This window comes from Neopelma chrysocephalum, unplaced genomic scaffold (assembly GCF_003984885.1).
Source record: "Neopelma chrysocephalum unplaced genomic scaffold, ASM398488v2 Primary Assembly neopelma1_108, whole genome shotgun sequence".
Lineage (NCBI taxonomy): Eukaryota > Metazoa > Chordata > Aves > Passeriformes > Pipridae > Neopelma > Neopelma chrysocephalum.
Window position 1 is genome coordinate 847,129 of NW_020897773.1, and position 21,258 is coordinate 868,386.

The following is a 21,258-nucleotide window of genomic DNA, read 5'->3' on the forward strand; positions in this document are numbered from 1 at the left end:
AGCTGTCCATATAATATTGGAATTAGTGGTTGGCTTTACTGTACCAATTGACTAGGAGTACTAGTAGTTAAATCAAACAGTGATATTACTTCAAGAAATGCTTATTAAATAGGGAGAGTCTACTTCTAATGTTATTAAAGAGCATAAACCAGAAGAGGCCCTCTCATCTAGACAGCTTGTTTTCTATCAAGATGTTTTCTGGGTGTAAAGACAACAAGGAGGAGACATGTCTGTTTTTCAGATTCTTTGATCATCAGTTACAAAGAAAGAACAACAACTTTCTGTGATTAATCACAACTGAAAGTTCTTTCTTCACTTCGCCTCAGGTGTTAACATAGAAAAGAAAGCTGGTAAAAAATTAATTCACTGAAACTAAGTAGCTTATGAAAAAACTAAAACAAACAAACAGAAAAAACCCCAACATCACCCCTCCTACTCTATTTCCTTACGTGCCTGGCTCTGAACATGTTCATTTTGCCCACAGAAGAGCAAACTCATTTCTGCAACACCAGGACATATGCAAGTTCCTGAGCTAGTCTCAGAAACCAGCAGTCTAATACCACAGCTTGATCACAGTAAAGTCTATCAGCACCAAACACTGAAATGTTTAGGATGTGGTCTAATGAATGAACCTTAAATAATTTAAAATAAAATACAGAAAATTGGGAAAATAGTTTTTCTATTTCACAAAGTTAACTTATCCTTGCTTCCTGAACTTTCCTTAGTAACTGTAATCCTGAGTATGTTGGACTGGAGATGAGAGTTCTCCAGATGGTTAATTTTGTCTCAGAGTGACATTTCTGCAGGAAGTGTTTCCCCCCCCATGCCTACATGCCTACAAAGCAATATAAGGTTTTCTGGTTTATACTATGGGATACACACACACTGAATATGGTAATGGTGCTACTTTCAAGTTTACCATTAATTATAAAAACATAAAGTTTCAACACAGACTTACAGATAGTCACCAAGAGGCAACAGAGAGTACATACTCTGAACTGCCATGGGCAAGGGAGGAACAGAAGAGCATTCCCAGAGTGGCCTCAGGGCAAGATCACAGTGTGAAAGCCACGGGCTAAACATCTGCAGGTTGTGGTGACTTTTGAGTGGGCAGTTTAAGATTTATATAAGGAAGACAGACCGCTTTAATACAGAGGAGGCAAAGGCAAAATTAGCGACCATTTCCCACGAATCTCACACCCAACAGGAAAAAGTAAGCACTTATTCATGCCTCGGGCTTTCTCTTCTTTGTCTCCTGCTTATAATTTAGTTCAAGAGGTGGGGAGGAATCTAGGAAAACCCCACATGTCCTGACTATTAAAGTCAGTGAGAGTTTTGATATTAATGAATCCCTATTTTTTTTCAAGGTATATCAGAACTTGATGGAAGCAGCATATCAGCTCCTTTTCTCAAAACATTCTGGATGACACATTTTGACAACCAGATAATCTTGGCCTACACAAACCACTTAGGCTATAGAAGTGGGTAAAAGATATGAGAAGTAGCTTAAGATGCTTTTTGGGCACATAATTAAATACACTGTGAAAAAGGTGTAAGCAGGAATAAAAAGAATGTGAGGCTCTCAAGGTGAGAAAGTAAGTTTTCCTGAGGTACTTTCAATGACATACAAAATCTTTGCTGAAAAAAGGGACAATGCCACAATGAAAAATAAAATTAAATTGGTAGTTTATTTTTTAACTTTTCTAAATGAAGCTGAAAAACTTTAGGTGTCCAATTTCTTTGTCAATTTTTATCATGCCATATAGACCCCTACTTATGGAAGGTGAGAAAACACCAGTTATTTGGTTTATGATGCACAGAACCTTCAGGGTCTAAATGCCAAAAATCTGCACATGCAAAAACCTCAGAGAGATGTTCCACAGTCATATAGAAATCCAGAAAATGAAAACATAAAGTCAATGTTTAAAAATATTTGTACTGAGTTCAAGGGAACTCCTCAGACTACAAAAAGACAGTAAATAAAAGAAGTACAATTTGAAACTGAGGTAGTTGTCCACTAGATGGCAAAATTCTCTTAATAATGACATACACTGATGGAACATTAAGCAGACCCAAGAGCTCTCGAAGCCTATTCATTTGTTACTGCTTTGCTGGCATTGATTCATTTAGTTGGTTTAAAAAAATAAAATTAAAAAAAATACCAAGAATGATAATAAAGTTACTCTTACTAATGTTTCTCCCCTGTCCTCATTGTGACATAGAGCCCTGAGAAGCACAGCAAGAGACCTAAGGAAGAAAAGTTCTTCAGGTTCCACCCAATCATTTCTTTCTTTACTGAAAATTGAGATTAACTGTTCTGCTTTCCTATCTCACATATATTTATTTATATATAATTGCCCTTGCAAGCTTAGTTCATTAACTATAAAGAACCTAGAACAGCAATATAGTACAAATTCCTGTAAAATTAAATTTAACCTTTTGGTTGGAGCTAACATCATGATGACCTCCAAATAACCATTGGCTGTTATCTAGTATGTAATTTGCCAGGATGCTTGGAAAGTCAGACTCCCCGGGTCTCCAGTTGGGATACTTTACAATACAAAATGGACCCAGAGGACTAGACACTTTTGCTCAACAGGAGTGATCTTAAAGACCTGGGATTTTACACCATGCTCCATCTTACCTGATTTAAAAAACCCAAGGAAATCTGAGAGTCATGACTCCCAATTCTCCTGTAGTTTCTCAATGCTTTTACATTTCCATTGCTGTATCAGTATGCTCAAAGTAGACTTTGAGCATAAGTTTTCCTTTATCCCTGCTCTCTCCAACAAAATTTGGTTTTTTTAGAACCACTTCTCTAAAAATTTTCAACACTTGACTCTGCTCTCAAACCCTAAAATTTCCCCCCACGCTCCAGATTTTCTATTTTAGAGATAATTCTTATTATTCTTACCTCAAACAGAATGTGTCTCAGAATTTTCACTTCTTGAGTTTCTTACAGTTGAATTTGCCCATAATTTTTGCTACATCTTTTTCACAATTTGTGTGTGCTTTCTTCTGAGAGGAACCAGATTTTTTATGTTTGATTTAGATCAGAAATGTCAGGGGGAGGGGGAAAGGGGAGAGTTCACATTTTTTTGTTTGCTTGTGGTTTTGCTCTGTTTTTTTCCAATGAAATCAATAATTCAGATAAAATCAACCATAACATAAAAAATACCTGACTGACAAGGAAAATATTAACTGAATCTTCTGGTAAACAACAGCCACAGCTGGCCAGCTGAATCTAAGCCCAACATCCATTCTGCAGGTAAAACAGGTAGGATTTAGCTCATTCACATAAACATACTCAGCAATACAGAATTATCCATTTGAAATAGTTGTCTCGGCTTCCTTTTCAATCAGCTGTGAGAAAAACAGACTTCTACAGTACTATCCACGGGATTTATTTTAGCTGTCTACATTAGGACTTCTGCAACTAGGTTACATGAACCCCTCCCAGAGAGACTAATAAGTTAAGATTCTTGCCAAGTACTCTGGGAATCACTACCAAGATTTTCATCGACCTCCTTTCTGCACAGCACAGAAATACGGTACCACGGCTATTTAAAAGATTCCTTTTTAAAGTGACTGCATTAACCTCCAATTCCTTTCCTCTTTCCCATAGGAAAATTTATAGCCGACTATAAAAGCCTCAATATTTCTTACTCTTGTCAAGGAATGATGAGTGATTTGGCTAATATAAACTTGTCAATATAATAGCTCCATTAAGGCTGAATGATCTGTGAGGATCTGTTGTGTCCACAATAGAATTTGCAATGGAAGTTTGATTCAAGTGTTTATATTAAAACTTTGCCTGTATTTATGGTATCTTGGGATAAGAACAGCAAAATTAAAAGGCTTTTGTACATTATCTCTAAAACAGATACAACAAAGCAGAGTTAGAAAGCAGGGAAGGCCTAAAGAGAATGCGACAGGCCATTAAAATTACTCACAAGTTATAAAATCTCAAAGAAACAGCAATTTAGAAAGGCCCAAGGAGTCATGAAGAAAGTGACAATCTTAACCATCCAATCTTAACCAACCATGGATTCGAATAGCGGGGCAGATTTCCTGAGACAGTTATCTATTAGATGGCAAAGCACTTAAAGGAAGTGAGGAACTCCTTGGGCTTGTGTTACTCAAAACAGGGCCAGAAGGAATCCCTTGAACTACCACAGGCAGCTGAGCAAACTGTTTACAAACCCAGTAATCAATTCCATCTACTACCTCCTATCCTTCCTCAATCACGGTACAAAAAGAAGACGGCAGTTTTTAAGAGGGGGCAAGTATGCACCCAAAATACATATTTTAATGTAATATTTTAAAATACAATAATTATATATAATAATATATAATTAATAGAATAATTATATATAAAATTTATATTAAAATATAATAAGAGAAAAATCTGTTCGTTTTGAAGAGGCAGCCTACAAGCTCTACCTGACTTTGCTAGCTCCATTCTGTTGTCATACTGAAGATGTACACAGGAACTGATTTAAATTGCATTTTCCTCTGAGGAAAACACAGGCTTATGACTCTTTAAATAAGACTAGTTTTCTTCAAAATTAGGTGGTTTTTTTTTCTCCTTTAAAGCATTTATCATTATAATAGATGCTTAAATACTTCATATAGCACCCCATGTTCCCAGAGAAGGACCTAGTTTTGGTATGCAGTGCTGAATTCTAAGGACAGCAGATGAACATGACCAGATTTTCTAGGTAACACATGGAAAAATCTAAACATAACAAGGAAAAAATGTGACCTAAGATAAAGGCTCACATAGTTGAAAAAAATTTAACATAAGCAGAGAAAATTGAGTGTGTATAGTGAAAATTAAGTGAAAATTGAGATGTGTATAGTGATGACAAACTGGAACCAAGCAAGATTTTTTTGACTCCATAATGTTTTGACTCCATAATGTACTTTTATTTTTTTTCTTTTCAGATAATTCTTTAGTTTTTAGTTCCATACTTTTTAAAAGACACTATATTATCGTAAGGGATCAGCAAAATGGTGTCTGTCATTCAGAAAGTTAGGCCTGCATGTTCCTGGATCTTTTTTCTTTAAGTATCTTTAGAGATAACAAAAAAATCAAGCCCAAACCCTTTTACCACGCCACAGTGACATCTCTAACATGAAAAATGCTTTATCAGTAGTACATCTTAAAATATTAAACACTCTCATAAAATGCAGAAGGTACATTCTTAATGGCCTTTGGTACATTTTTACATAGTGTTAAGTAAAAGAATCCACAACTAATTCCAGTTTGTTTTTGTCCATAACTGCCAAGTTTTATGAGTGCTTTCACATGTAAATTTGAAAAATTGGGTTTGATTACCTTGGTGCATTATGACAGATAAGTACTACCTTAAAACAACAAGGAATGTGAAATAGAAGACTTGTCTGACTTGTTATCTTGATTTTTTTCCTGAATAAATATTTTTGATTGGTCAGATATTAACTGTTCATTTAAACAACTTTTAAGTACTTTCTTTAATTTCTGTGACACAGGTTGTCTACTACACCCACCGTTATGAGAGACAAGATATAAAAGGAACATGGACAAAGCGGACCCTTTAAATTTTTTACCTTCTGCTACAAATACAAGGCCTTGAGACACTAGGACTTCATAACACGGATCAGCATTACATAATTTTATGTAAAAAACATTGTTTAAATGAAACCCAGAAGATGGTCCTTCTTTCTTGTTATGTATTCACATGGCAGTATTCAAAAGCCAAACTTCTCTGTATCTGGACAACAAAATTATACTGACATTACAGCAATACCAAACCAGGTTTCACTGAAACAATGTTTCCCATTTTTGCCTGGACACAACAAATTAGATTTTTTATAACATGAGATGGGAAAAAGGGCGGGGGAGGGAATAATCAAGTAGTACGAGAAAAAGATTAGTATATGATGATGTATACATGATGATGTCTTCCCACAAGTGGATGATCTGTAAAAAAAAAAGTCTGAATGCAAACTGGTTTTGTAGATGTGAAACACTGCAATGGACCATTAAAAGGAAAGGGAGATAAGCTGGTATGGAGGGGAAAAATAAAGATAGATAAAAAAACCTAGAATACACAATCTTTTTCCCTGAATAGTTTTGACATTTATTTTTTCTTAGAAACATAACATCATTATTTAGCAAAAGTACTATTAGAAACATCACTTGACTGGCTTTGCGGTAGTCTCAAATGCCCTCCTTGTAAAAAAAATCACATAAAAGTTGCACTGTATTTGTTTCATTCTGCCACATGCCAAGCAGATGAAGGAAATTAATGCCCAGACACAAACACTCTCAAGTCACTGCTTTTCCCAGGCTTGTTCCCCCTTGGAGGCGTGAGCTCAGCACATGATTCCTTTCAGCATTTTTCCATAGCCACAAGCCACACCCAATGACCACGATTCTTCTGCACTTTAAAAAGCTGTATTTGGTAAGACACTTTCGCTCTTAAGGAAGAACACAATTTTTTGGATTTGTCTATTATTAAAATCTCAAACAAAACCCCAGACGGGTGTGAGATTTCACCTAAGCACATCCAAGTGCCATGTGCAGAGACAAAAACTCAGTAACAGCCCCACCACATACTGAGGGAATTCTGTAACGACATGAGAGCAGAGTACTCACCATTGGATAATCTCAGTAATTTGGGCCTCCCAGTGGGCCACAGACTCCTTCTTATCAGCCAGGTCTCTCATCTCTTCTTCCAGCTGCCGATTATTCATACTCAGCCTCTCAAACATGGCAGTGAGCTGAATGAGAATTTAAACAACTTATTAAAAGTATAAACTGCTGTGACTCCACCTCTGTGCAGACTCAAAGCCCCCCCATCTTTTCCTCTCCCCCATCGTGCATCTGTTTTAAAAATTGGTATTGCCCATCACAATAAACACCATGTAACAATAAAAGCCAGAATCTCTTCTCACCTATGGCCTTAGCTGTATCGAAAGGCCACTTTTAAGGACTAGAACTACATTTTTACTCTACCAAATAAATCAGTTTTCTGAGCCTCCACATACCTCTACAACCCTTAGAAGGTTTCTGCTTTGCACCATATAGGTGTGGAATGTTCTGTATAGAAAAAGCTACATTAAAAGAGCAAAGCAAAGGCATAAAAATTGTTATAGCTCAGATAAGATTGCCGAACCTCTCCCTTGTTTAGTAACCATGGAGAAAGACAGGCTTAACAGATACAAGCATGAGACAGTCCTGAGATTCTCCAGGTGTTTCACATGCCCCTATTTTTCATTTTACTTACTTGCAGACAGGGAAACTGAAATTAAATGCACATATTTAAGAGCAATATGTTATACCTAGCAATTAACCTCGCATTCACATAGCTGCCATTCACACTCTGCAAGACAAAAGCCACAGCTAACCTGAGCTGGTAATGGGAACTAAACCTTCATTATGATAAATTATTATTCAGAAAGTCAAACTGGAATCAGAGACCAGACAGATTTTGTAGGCAGGCCTTCTTAAGAGAATGAATCTCAGGAGAAAGGCTTCTTTTAGTATTGAAATATATTAACAAATCAAAATGATAAAAAAATTGCCAGTTTTAAATCTATTTTGCTTTTTACTTCAAATATGAATAACTCCACACCCTATTTATCATTTAAATGGCCTTATAATTTAAATATGCCTACTTATTAAATGTCAATGGACAGGAAAAATACAAAGTTAATTGGGGGAGGAGAGAGAGAGCACAAAACCAATCTAAGTGACTAGGCTCTACTGTTCTTGGACTAAGCCTACATACAGGCATATATATTATGTGTCATACTGGTATGATAATATACTTAAATTTGAGCACTAACATGCAAACATGTTTACTTTGAAGAACATTGTACTTTCATCATATTTTTAGAAAATCTAATGTATTACAAAAATAATAGACAAGTTTAGCAAGACTTGGATAATCCACAATGAACTTGAATAACCTGTCAAAATGAACAATAAAGAGACAATTCAAATGCACGAATCATAATTATTACTTGCTCAACACACTTCAATTAATATGCCTTATCATTTGTATTTTTTTAATATCTCCAAGTAACACTTAACCTCAAAGGGTAGGAGGGGCCCTGGTATTTCACAACAATTGACATGCAAATATACTCTAAGTAATCACATCATTAACTATGTATTTTTATATTTGGGTCACACAATGAAATAACCTTTTTTTGTTGGCTTACAGTGTTGTCTAGAATTAATCTTACCAAACTGTAAGACCATTTAATTAAATTCCCACACATAAATACTAATATATGCATATATGTATACATGCCTTCTCAAGTTTGGATGCATGTAGATCCTCTATTCAAATCAAATATTAATCACCAATTTTTGTATAACATCAATTTCTGCTACCAGTTAAGAGTTAATAATAACCAATACAGCTCTATATTGTCCAATTTGTACACAGCATACAACAGTTGTAAATTCAGGACTCAACTACTCAGCATTTACCTTATCAAGTTCATTTGTAAGTTTTTTGTTTTCCTCTGTCAGCAGAAGCTTTTCTCGTTCATATTTTTGTTTGAACTCTGTTTCAAATTCCTCTCTCTCACTTTGGCTAAGAAATAAAGTAAAGTAGAATTAGAAAGTTTTCTATTTTAAAACTCACCTCATTATTCACTTAAACACAAAGAGATCAAGGCACACATATGTTGAAGTACTACATTGATAACAGCACAGCCTATTAAAAATAAGCAATTTAATACACTACCATCTTAGGACTATAAGATAGTCTGTTGAATTTTAGTGTTAGACAGTATAGAATTAACAGAGCTTCACCAAGCTGCTGTTTATCAATCCACTTAGAGAAATTTTATTCTTCAGATGAATCCTTCACATATTGAGCAGCTATGATCCTGCAGACCAAAGTGTGTGTCAATATTCTAAAATGCTCTGCTCATAGAAATATTAACTTACACATTTCTATAATTCCAAGTTTCACAGAATGACCAGCAAAAATGACCACACATGAAACTAGAGCATACAGAAGCTACATCAGAGGACCTGGAGCTGGGTCTCTGATGAGAAAAGCTTATATATGGGCTAGTCTTTGGACAATTTAGAATAGCCAGAAGACACATTTGAACTGTTAATTCAGGTACCATATATTAACTGTGAGCAAAAAGGGGATGGATAGCCTATACACTCTTAATATCACCAGATTCTACAGCAAGTTTGGACCATTCTTTCTGAGAAAGTTTCACAAAAGCTGTTTCCCCCAAGCCTTCCCTCCTCCCACAGATGTCATTCAGTAGAGGAGGACCTCTGGTTGAATCTGCTTAATATCAACTTTAATCTAGCACAATGAACACGGGAACTGGAAAACAAATGAACCTGCAGGTCCTCTGTTTGCCAAAAAATGTTATAAATTCCTTCAAGTGGTGTACACAATGTTTTAGGTGTGTAACTCCCACCTCATAACTACTGATTTCAGACTCAGTACATTTGCATCTTGTACTCACCTTTTTACCAGTTATTCAGGTCACTGGCACAAAGTTCATCAGTAGGTTGACAGAACTATATTATAAATGCCACATATACAGTAAATACCCATTCATCAAATACCACTGTCCAGTCTTAAAAAGGCTTGAAAAAATGAGCAGTATAAAAGGTTAACTGTAAAAATAAAATCCAGGGGAAACCTTGTCTTGAGCACTGCAATTTTTTTTCTGGATACAGATCAGAATTTTACACTGCGCAACACAGAAATCACATCCTCGCCTCTTTTTCTGAGATGCAGAACTACTACAATTCTGTCAAATTGAGAGAACACCATTAAAGGATGAGAAATGTCAGTGGCTACAGCAAACCCAGTTAAGAGCAACGCTGGTTTGAATTTCCTATTCCTAATTTGAAATTCATTTAGTGCTTCAACCACTCTTTGAAATCTAGTACATCACGTTAGACTCATAGTGAAATTCTATGTTGCTAGGCATCCTTTGAAACATAATACTTCATCCTAGTAAAGTAACATACTATAGTTACTGTTTAAATGCCAAGTTTGAAATTCACCACCACTCCTTTTCTATATCAACAGATTCCATGCATACGATGAGCAGTCTAGGGAAAAGACAGGAAGAGATTAAAGCATTGGCTGTCAGGGGAATTAATAACAGGTCCTGCTTCCGTTTTCAAGGCTTAGATTCAAAACTAATTTCTCAGGCAGAAGGCCAAACTAATTTTTAATTAATTTCTTTTATTAAGATTTCACGGTTTTGTTTAGGATTTTTAATTCTATATTTGTCTTAAATTCATTCTTTAAGGCTCTAAGGCTGAAAGCAGCCATAAATGGTGGTGGATTAAGGAAGCTTTAGGTTGGTGAAAGAGTCCAACGTACTTGTAGTTTTCTGTATTTTACTTATTGGACTTATTTCAACTGGTGATTGTCGCTACCCCATTAAGTCAGACTGCTGTAGTATAATACAGAAATGAAGATAAATTTGAAACAGAGGAGAATGTGGGTATAATCTATCACACCCAAACTACAGAACTGTAGCAAAACTACAGAACTCTGACAGACTCCACAGATGTACCTTGGACAGCCAGCAAGATCAAAATAATGCATTTGCTTTGAAGCCTGGTATCCTCCTCTCCCATCAAGTTTTTACTCTCATCTAACATTTAGCTATGTATCTGCTCTTCAAGTTAAGAAATCATACATGATCCAGCTTTCTTTTTATCAGTAAAACTGCAGCAAACCACATGCAAGTAATGTGAAATACAGCTTTATTGTATCACTGTCACTCCAGCCCTTTATTGCATCTGTACAAAGTGGTGAAATATTTTATCTTACTGCTTTGAAACCAAGAAAAGTAGACCCGAAACAAATACCAGCCCCTAGGCTTCTTTATGTCACAATTTAAAAACAGCAAATGCTGTTTTATAAAGCCCTCTGCTTTATAAATCCATCATGAAAGGATGGGCTTAAAAGAAACTTCTACAAATATGATTTATTTTGCACAGTTTCTTCTTCTGAAATATTTCATAATGACAATTCTAAGAAATGGAATCTTGTGCTGCACAGATCACTGGCTTGATACTGTGTTCCTCTGCTTCCAACTTTAATAGCATGCAGTTTATGAGACTTTAGCAAAGGGCAATCACTTTGTACAGAAAGGTAGTTTCTCTCCCTTGAAGACTTATGCTGCTGAAGTAGCAGGAGTTATAAAGCTTAAATTTGAAGGAAACAAAGAAAAATACCTATTAAAAAACCCCCATAACAGAAACCACAAACATGCAAGTTACACAAAAATGTACATACAGATTTTGTTAAAGCTCTTACTGATCTTTGCTCGGAGTAACCTATGTAATTCACTCTTATATACAGTCCTTACAAAGTAATACAACCACATCCTCTTACCAAAATCTTTTTAATATGCATGGAAGATTATTTTTAGACTACTAAAATATTTTTGCCAAACTGTATAAGCACACTTCAACTCCACACCCACTCAAAGCCTATTGTTGAAATAATTCCACTTATCTCAGCATAAATCCTCCAGGTGCTTCCTTTTCAACACTTACACTGAACACATCTGTACTGGTAGACTCACAAAAAGCTTTTCATGCTTGACAACAAAAGCTAAAAACAACGGGTGTAAGCAGAAACAAAAAATCCATGTTCTTTTATGGAAAGTTACCAAATATTGAGAATTGGTAGCAACCGCAATTCTTGCATTCCTAATATTTAAGATTCCCTTCTAAATTGCAGAAGTCAATCTATAGCATTACTTGAACAGTGGACTACTGCAATTCTGTGGAGCCCTAATACTTGCATGAGATTCTGCAGATTTGTTTAACAAAACACAGATAAAATCAGGCCTTCATCAATCACTCATCATGTGCTTGGACACCTGATTTAATATGATACTGAAGCCCTTCCCATGAAGAGCCAAGTGTTGGATACCTGTTATGTGACACATTTCTGTTCATGCTCTCAAATATTTTCTTACACTAACATTTGAAATACATACAGCACCCACATTAGAACTTGCATCTAGTTCTCTATATAGAGAAACCAGATTGAAAGAAGATTTATGAACTAGCTAGCATGAAGCACATCAACATTTGTTATTTCACCAGATGGACATCTAGTTAGAATGCCTGCAGCTGTACAACATTAGAATTAGGAAAGAAGGAGTGTTTGGTCTGGTCAGTGCTTGGAGGTATGATCTTTACCAACAGTTTAGCCTGCAGAAAGATGTATTACTGATTTTTTAATTTAATATTCCTCCCTCTGAGGAATAACACTGCTCAAGTTAAAAGTGTGTCATACTATCACCTTTTTATTTTACAAGACAGAATAGCCTTTTGTGAATTTGTAACTCATTGGTCAGCAAGACCATTAAGTTGTGTTACAATGAAAACATGCTGCTGATGCAAGCTTTACCTCTTAACCTAGAACAAAGCAGTGAACTACTGTGTTGTTACTATGTCCAGCCTACGAATAGCTGCATGCTAGGAAGAAACAGTTCATCCTCTTCATTCTAGGCTGTATGATCTATGTCCCCTGCTGAACACAATTTACCAGAGAAGCAGTGTTTCTACTTCTATTTCCATTAACTTCTTTGAAAAAAATCGGTATTTCATTTGCTACTTATATTTAAGGACTCGCTACGGTTTGGCTCAGCTTGCAGCAGGAACTTCTCCATGGTTTCTCTAATATGCCATCTTGCTACAGCAGCAGAAAGATACATCTCTGTTACCCTCTATAAAGCATTCTGAATTTTTTAGGAATGAACATGAACACATTCAATTTATGACTATTTCCACTTCTACGTTATCCAACAGAAAAATTTGGTTTTATTGATGAATGCCTGAAGGAACATTCTCAAGGCCAGTTATAAGCTCCACCATGTGGGAGAGAAAAAAGCAGGTCTGACAAATTACCATGTCAGAAGAGATAAAGCAGCTTACGCCTACAGTAGTCTGCTGACTGATGTTAACACTGGATGGAACCCAGCATGGATTAGCCTCGGTTAGCATTAAGTGACTGTTCCTGTGCTGGCAGAAATGTAAACAATAGTTGATCTCTAACACGTTAGTTTTGCATCAAAACATGAAAACACCAAATAAAAGAAAAAAAATGTCAAAAAACTGCATGAAAGTGCAACATAAGCTTCAGGGGTCAACTTACCCAGAGCTGCAAGTCTGTAACTCAAGTTGCATACCTTGGAATGGTCAGCCAGTAAAACAGTTCTGGTGCAAAATTAACTGTTTCAGTACAGGGATATGGATTTTTTCTTCTATTTTATTTTCAAAGGTGACTGTTTTCAACCCTGGCATTAGCTCAGCCAAAATGACTATGCCTGCACTACAGTTAAAGAAGTGATAGTGTGTTTGGAAAAACACTAGGAGACTTCAAAAGATTGAAAAAAGGTAAATTCCATACAATACTCACTTTTCTCTTCTCGTTTTCTCTAACTTGTCTTTCAAAACCATGATTTCCTTCTTGAGGGCAAGCTGCTGGCTCTCTGCATCCCGCAGCTCTTTCTTCAGACTTTTTATTTCATTAGCATGCAGCATTTCACGTTTAGATAGTTCCTCTTCATAGAAAACACTTTTCTTTTCCAGGTCTGCCTTTAATTTAGTGATCTCTTGCTGGTGTTCTATACTGCTTACCCCAGGTGAGCGACCAACCTGTTTTTGCTAAAATAAACAGCCCCAAATTAACACTCAAGCATGCTGAAAATTATGCTTAATAACAACTCAATATTCATAAGCCTATGTTTAGAAAATATCCCATGAGAGACTTGAGTTAAACACATCTATCTCAATTTTTTTCAAGATTTGTTAGAACATAAATTTAAACGGTGCTCTATCGTTTTGTTATTTAAATGCAGTAACAGTTTTCAAGCCATTGAAAATTTGATCATCACTTTAAACATCTCTCGTCACATTCTGACTCCCCTTACATGGAGTCAGAAAGTGACCACAGAACCAGAAGACGCTTAATGGTTCCACTCACACAGCTGACAGAAGCAAGTTCTAGTGACTTTTCAGGAATGCAGAGTAAGGACTATGATATACAGTCAATATATTTTGAAGGACAAATAATTTGTGGAAAAGCTATACTAAGGCAAGAAGAGGCTTAACTGAAGGCTAAAATCTAGCTACAGAAACACTATTTGGATTGTATCGGTCAGGAGGGAAACCTGACCTATTTTACTTAAAACTGACCATTTACATCATAATGGATTAATAGGAAAAACAAGCTTTAAACAATAAGAGTAATTACTTCACTTTTCGCAGCTGCATAGCTCTCTTAGTGAGGTCTTCTGGCATTTCAATAGTCTTTACACACTGCTTCAGGATACATACACATTTGCACCAAATGCTGCACTCACTAAACTCAATGTCCTGCCATAACATAGAGGAGGAGCAAGATCAGGTTCAAAATGAGATAGTGGCATGACATGCACTGAAATCCAAGTATGGAAATAACTTTTTAATGTAAACATATGGACAACTTGGTTTGGAATTTCTTCTGTTTTTAAAAATATGTAATTAAACATTGTCTAAGGAAAGGAAAATAACTTCATAAAAACACTGTGTTTTGAGAAAGTGCAGGAAACTGGAAAATGTACTTCCTTATGGTGACTGTGTCACACCTTTAAAAGGATCGAAGATATTTTGTAATTATACCTCCATTCTTACCATGAGATATTAAATACCTCTCATTGGACATGGCTTTGGGTAGTTATCTTTTGCTGATGTACGAACAGGCTTTAAGAGCTAAATGTCATTGTAAAACATTCTGATGAGCTGAATTTCTACCATGACAAATTCTATGAGAAAGCTGGGCCTTGCTGTTAGTGTCAGCAAAAAACTGCAAAGCCCCCTAAATGTATGAGCCAGAGATGTGCTGCTACTGCATCGTTTTCTCTAACTCATCAAAATAACGATCTGTTTTGATCTAAGAGTAAAGTCCTGCCCTTAGGAGGATGCAGAATGGTAAACTGGAGAAAGAAGATGCCATCCTAACAGGAGACAGCTTGCAGAAAGAAAGATTTAAAAAAAAAAAAAAAAGAAAGACAAGGAAGTAAGCATAGGAATTTAGGAATTTTCTTTCCTGCACAGGCTGTTAACTACTGAACTTGTTTGTTACTGCCCAACATATCCAACTGCCTAGACATACATGGCAATGGAGCACAAAAAAAGCTTAGGCTTTGCAACATCACGTAGCAGGTACATAAAATGTTTTAGTGGTATTGCACATTTTTTACCACAAAGAAAAAATACTATTAAGACCATAAGACAGATGGTGCAGTAGAGGAGAAAGCTGAACGGTATTTAACAGCGGTTTAACTAGAGAGATACAGAATAAACAGAGAATATATTTTGAATTGATGTAACCACAAATTCCAAATAGATGTTTTCATACATGCCCGTTTCAAGTGGACAAATTGTGCAACTGAGACATAATGCATCTCCTGGCACATCGACAGCTGCTGTTTAATGCACCCCAAGGTGCAGTTTGCCCTCTTGGCTGCCAGGGCACACTGCGGACTCATATCAAGCCTGATTTTATTGAAAATCCAAATACATGACATCCACAGGATCTCCTTTGTCCGCACATTTACTGACAACTTTGCAGAATCCCAGCAGGTCAGTGTTGCAGGACTTGGGTGGCCAGAAGGCACACTGCCTTCTTCCCAATAGGCCCTGCTTCATCCAGGAACTCTCTGATCTTATTCTTTACCACAGCCTCTACGCCTTTTCTAATGAAGTTGCATCCAGTCCTCTTTTTTTCCCAGGATCATCTGCATGAGAGTTACAGTAGCACAGTGGGCTGCCTGCAATAAGAGGGTGCATATCTAGGCCAGCAGTTCTCTTACTTCTCATTTAAGTTCCTTCGGATCTCTCTCAGCAACGCCACCGGTCCAAGTGACTTCACATCTGCCTCACCTGCCAGCTCCACTGCTTCCTGCACATCATCCTCAGACTGATCCAGCTCATCTGCTGCAAAGAGTGGGCTCTGCGTGGCAATCTCCCCTGCTTCAGCAGTAAAGTCTGACATATCAAAGACTGGTGGAGAGTTTCTGCCACATCCCCATTAACTCAGAGTTTGCCTTTTTCATCCTGCCAACAAGCAGCCCCATGAGTTTCCTAAGGTTCTTTCTGCTTTTGCTTTAAAGAACTTCCCACAATCACCCCAAGCACCCTTTGCAAATTGCTTCCTAAGTTCTCTCAATTTAGCCCTCGACATCCTGTTTACCCTTAACCTGCTATCATTAATGGTCTTTTCTATTCTATTCTCCTCATGTGGAGGAATCTTCCTTTCTTCTGTAAATATTGACTTTTGTCTAGGAGAGCTCCCTGAACTTAACTAAGGAGCCACGCAGAGCTTTTAAGGAATGGACAGTGCAGTATCACAACAACCACATATGATCCAAAGTTTGCCTACTGAATCATAAAATATTACTAAGCAGGCTACAATTCCTCTCTCCTCTTCTGATAAACTTGCCCTGTTATAAATCAGTGTATCATTTATTCTCAATAGATCTCCCATAAATTCTTCTCACCTCTTAAACTGTCATACAAACTCTTTGCTGATGGTGAAGATTCATGGAAGCAGAAGAAATACATCCTAATTTTCAGATAACAATCTGAATTCACAGCAGTAGAAACTTTATAAATCCAAATTTCAAGTTGAATGGATTTCCTTATCAAAGAAAGGCCGAATAAAAGAATGTTTGCAAAAAACCACCAAATTTTCTGTGCTGTAAGTTAATGTTGACAAATTCCCAGAGAATTCTAATGAAAAAAAATCTGCTGTTCCTGTAAATTAAGACCAGAATAGGCCTAATCTTGCATTTTGCATGAGAAGTTTAGAATTACCCTATTCAATTGAACATTTGGAACAGGATTTTGCTGTAAATGAACAGCAATCCTCATATGTAAATTAAAAACCTTCTCATTCAATTTTTGAGAAAGTCTAATTTCTTCAGAGCATTGTATAAAATGCTGAATCACAGAATAAAATAACAGTTAACATTCTTGGCTGCCTTAGGTTTCTGCTTGTAAAATCACATACACGTGTGAGCAATCTCATCAGTGTAAATGACCTCTTCATGCTCAGTGCTGTTCTTGTGCAAGAACACCTCAACTTCTGTCTGAAAGGCAGAATAAGCTAAACTTTTTCCTTTACAGTTACATCAGTTGACATGTATTATGCAGGAAACACAAGGAACAACACAGTAGACAGAACACCTATACAGAAACCTGCCTGGATGCAGCAGTTTAATCTTCAAATATTCAACCATCCTGTGCTAAAAAATAAGCTTTTAGCTGGTAAAATTAAACAAAATACCAATGGAAGCAATTTGGTAAGAAACTGTCGAGTTATTAAGAAACAATGCATGAGACAAATGTTCATTTTTCTGGACAACAATGCGATGCACGCCTGCAATAATATTCAGCACCAACTGAAGCGACAAACTGACAAAACCCTTTTGTCCTACATCTGAAAGCAATCAAACAGATCCAAGTCCTAGTTGACTAGTAACTTTGCAGGTGTTAATATCAAAACAGACTAACCTTTAGCCCTTCTACTTCGCTTTCCAACTGTTTAGAGTACTGTTCACTCCTCTCTCGCAATTTCCTGTCTTTGGATGCCTCAGCAGCTGCAGCTTCAGCTTGGACTTCCAGCTACAAAAGTACATACGTTTTTAATAGATAGGATTCTTTTTTTTTTTTTTTTCAAAAATCTATTGATGGTTTTTAATATAAGAGAGAAATCTTCATAACTCAACTGAACACTTCAAATTCTTAGAAAACAAAATTGGTACTGCTTGAAACAACAATCAAGAAGTTAATTTACAAATTAGAAAAAAAATTATTTGGTCAGAAAACCTTACAGATAACTTATTTTACAGAGTCTAAACAGTCTTCTCACCACTTACTTCTTTTTTAAGTCTCTCTGTTTTGCGTAACTCTTGCCTTAAACTTTCTACTTTTTGCATCACCACTTCCATTTCTTCCTCCTTATCTCGGAGCTGGCGGGCAAGCTTTTGTTTTTGAGAGTGCAAGTCTGTCAGCCGCTCGTTCATCTCTGAGAACTCCTGCATTGCCAATTTCCGCTGGCTGTGTGCATCTTTCAGCTCTTTGGCTTGGGATTTTAATCTGTCACTAGACTCTGCCAGTTCCTACAGTTTAAAAAAAGAATTAAGTAATAAACCTAGAAAGCTGCAAGGCCAATTCTGTCTCCGGATGCACATCTAACACCTCCTCCAGAGTCAACAGAAACCATATATTAATTTCTTTTCGTGAATCCATCTATGATATAGATTGTGTGCCTCTATAAATAAGGAAAGAGGCCAGGTTTTACACTATTAAAGTCAGTAGAAGTGCATAAACATAAACCAAGTAGGAATTTTCTCCATTATAACAGGTTAAACACAAGGGTTTTCAAGTACTTGCATTATAACATAAAAATACCTTGCTTTCTTAGTGAAAAAAAATTCATCAGCATAGATTTTCAATAACTACTTAAATAAATTAAAACAATCTCAACTGCTAAATGATTAAAAAAAAGTTTTTGCATTGAATGGAAAAGTCTGCTCTATGAAAATTTTTACTCTAGAAGCTTTTGAAAATTGACCTGCAATGGTGAGCATGATTTCCATACACTGTACCTTAATATCAAATATTACAGAAAGTTTCAGGCAACAAAACGCTGTAGCAATATATGACAATTATTCCTTTAAAAGAACCTACATCAAGTAAAACTGCTAGCACAATACCTTCACACAACTTGCTGTGCCCTGGATTTGTGCTACTACACTACCAGTGAGGGACCACAACAGTTTAAATAGTTTAATGATGTTCAGCCAAACTGGAGCAGAACAAAGAAGCAAGGAAAAGCAAATTTGAGGACGAAAAGAAGATCAACAGGAAGAATTAATATTTGGCACTGTTGACATCTATATAAATCTAAAAACATTTCTAAGGTTGTTAAAAAGAGCTCCTAATCACTTCAAGTTGTTTTAGAAGAGAGATAGTATTTCTTGGACAAACTGGCAGCTTTCAAGATTTTAAGAGCCTTAAGGGTCAAAAGAAACAGTGTTAAACACAGTTGGCACATCAACATTGAGTGTGGACTCTAAAATACTGGGCCAATATAATCATGATGAGAAACAGGCTAATGTATTTCACACCTGATTACAGGTTGATCTAATCATGAATACAAAAAAGAGCCATGAAAGACAGTTTGTTATAAATCAGAAAATGAGGAATTGGGGAGACAGAGGAGAAGAAATAAAATCCAGTATTCTTTAATTGTAGCTATTTCAAATTACTTTTCAATCTTCATATCTGGGCAATTTTTCACATCTCCCTTCTGGAAACACTTCTGTGACACAACCTTAATACCATATTCTTCACATTTTTTCCCGGCTAAAGTCTCACTCATACTTCAGATTAAATTAGTTGTCTGGAATAGTTCTTCTCTGCTCTGCTCTTCTCTAACCCCTATCATTATCACCTTAATCTGAAGCTATAAAACCTTTTTTGCAGCCACCATGTAATTCAGATCATGGAGTTGTTCACTATCTGGAAGCAATCATCTAGGACCACCCAGCAGTCATACATACATAGAACATGTTAAATAACGTCCTTAAAATTATTGTCTTAATAATTGTCTTAAAAAAAAAAGGCAGGCAGAAAGCAAAGTAGGTCATGCTACACATTTGTTATTTGCTCATTAGTTTTACACTTGAAAGTTATTTCAAGCAAAATGAACAAAAATAAACCAGACTTTAGGGTTTAGAAGAGTTGCTGACAAAATGCTTTTACCTTATTAAGATCTTCCCTCTCTTGCTTTAGTGTTCTGACTTGTTTCTCAAAAGCCTTTATTTGTCTGGAAGCATCATCCAACTCCCGCCTCGCAGTGCTGGCCTCCTCAAGTTGCTGTTCTAGCTGACCGGATTCTAGAAAAAGCAGCAAAATTCTAAATATTCTAAGGGAAAAAATAATAATTCTAGAATAGTATAGTCTAGCTCCTTGAAGTCCCTTCAATATTTTTTCTTGTTTCCATTTAATCACAAAATAATGCAGTTCTTATCTGGTTTAGAATAGGGAGCAGATTGATTTAGCTGCCATTATCTGCTTTTAAGGGAACAGAATGAAAGGTCACAGCTTGCTGCACAACAACACAGACAATAACTTTTCTTCTCACATTATAATAATGATGCTCTCTTACTTAATTCTGTAATGTATGTTTTAACATGACTTACATATTTGACTTTTATGCACTGTGGTATAATATATAATGCATCTTTTATTACACTGTAATTATAAACAGTCTCCCTCCTTCCCCGAAACTCCTCCAGAAAGAAACAGTAAAAGTAATGGGTCACTCAAGAGCTGGCAAGTGTTCTCCTGTCGATACACTTAAAATTAACTTCAGCTGATATTACTTATTTCTAGTGTGAAAACCACTTGTGTTTATGTGATCTGCTTTATTACTACTATAAATAAAGGAAAACTATTACAGTCAGCTTCTTACCAACAGTCAGTTACACAATGACAGTATATTTCCATGCCACACCTAAATAATGTCATATAAACGCTCTCAAATGCTACAAGAAAAGCTGAAATCCATAAAATATGACAACTGAAAATTTCTAGTGAGTGGGGGTTTTTTACCTCCTAGTCCTTCACTTAAAGCAAGATATATATGAAGGTAAGTTAATTCCACATTCTGTGAAATCACTGGACATTTTGCCTTTTATTTCAGTTGTGGCAGGTTTTCAGACCATATGTATTTACCAAAAGAACAGGAACCTATCTATACTCTTAATAAGAGCCTTTAACTATATTTTCATAAATATAACCCCAAGAGAATGGCTCTTGGAAAAATCAAATATAAAAATACATACATTTTTAAGAGGGTTAATTTCTGAAACATGAGAATTTTCTAAGCAAATTAATACCCTTAGCTTATACCCATAAAAATATTCACTATTGTTTTAATTCACTGACTCTTGTTTAAAAATTTAAAAGAATGCACTTAAATAAGAGATGCAGCTCAAAGCCAAAAATTATTAACTGCCTCTCTTATGTAGTCTACTCTGAAGTCACCAGTGAAAAGAGAGTTTATATATGGCTCTGCTGAGCCAAGATAAATCTCTCTTCTGTGCATGAACTACTTTGTTCCACAGCTCTGTTTTCTTCTTCCATTGCTGCCCTTTACATATTTGGCAATATTAAAGATTCCTCAA

The 21,258-nt window shown here is 36.1% G+C and overlaps 1 protein-coding gene across 10 annotated transcripts in view; it reads right to left on the reverse strand.

Annotated features, from left to right (window-relative positions):
* CDC42BPA (CDC42 binding protein kinase alpha) overlaps nt 1-21,258 on the reverse strand; it is a 187,397-nt gene that overhangs the window by 48,276 nt on the left and 117,863 nt on the right. For 8 of the 10 annotated variants that reach the window (XM_027696618.1, XM_027696617.1, XM_027696616.1 and 5 more), the window contains exons 13-18: nt 19,832-19,965; nt 17,941-18,183; nt 17,576-17,686; nt 13,437-13,684; nt 8,489-8,594; nt 6,644-6,768 (exon numbers count right to left, since the gene is read on the reverse strand). In XM_027696618.1, the coding sequence (XP_027552419.1) occupies nt 6,644-6,768; nt 8,489-8,594; nt 13,437-13,684; nt 17,576-17,686; nt 17,941-18,183; nt 19,832-19,965 (967 nt within the window). The remainder of the gene's footprint in view (nt 1-6,643; nt 6,769-8,488; nt 8,595-13,436; nt 13,685-17,575; nt 17,687-17,940; nt 18,184-19,831; nt 19,966-21,258) is intronic. The other 2 variants (XM_027696619.1, XM_027696620.1) reach the window with 2 other exon arrangements.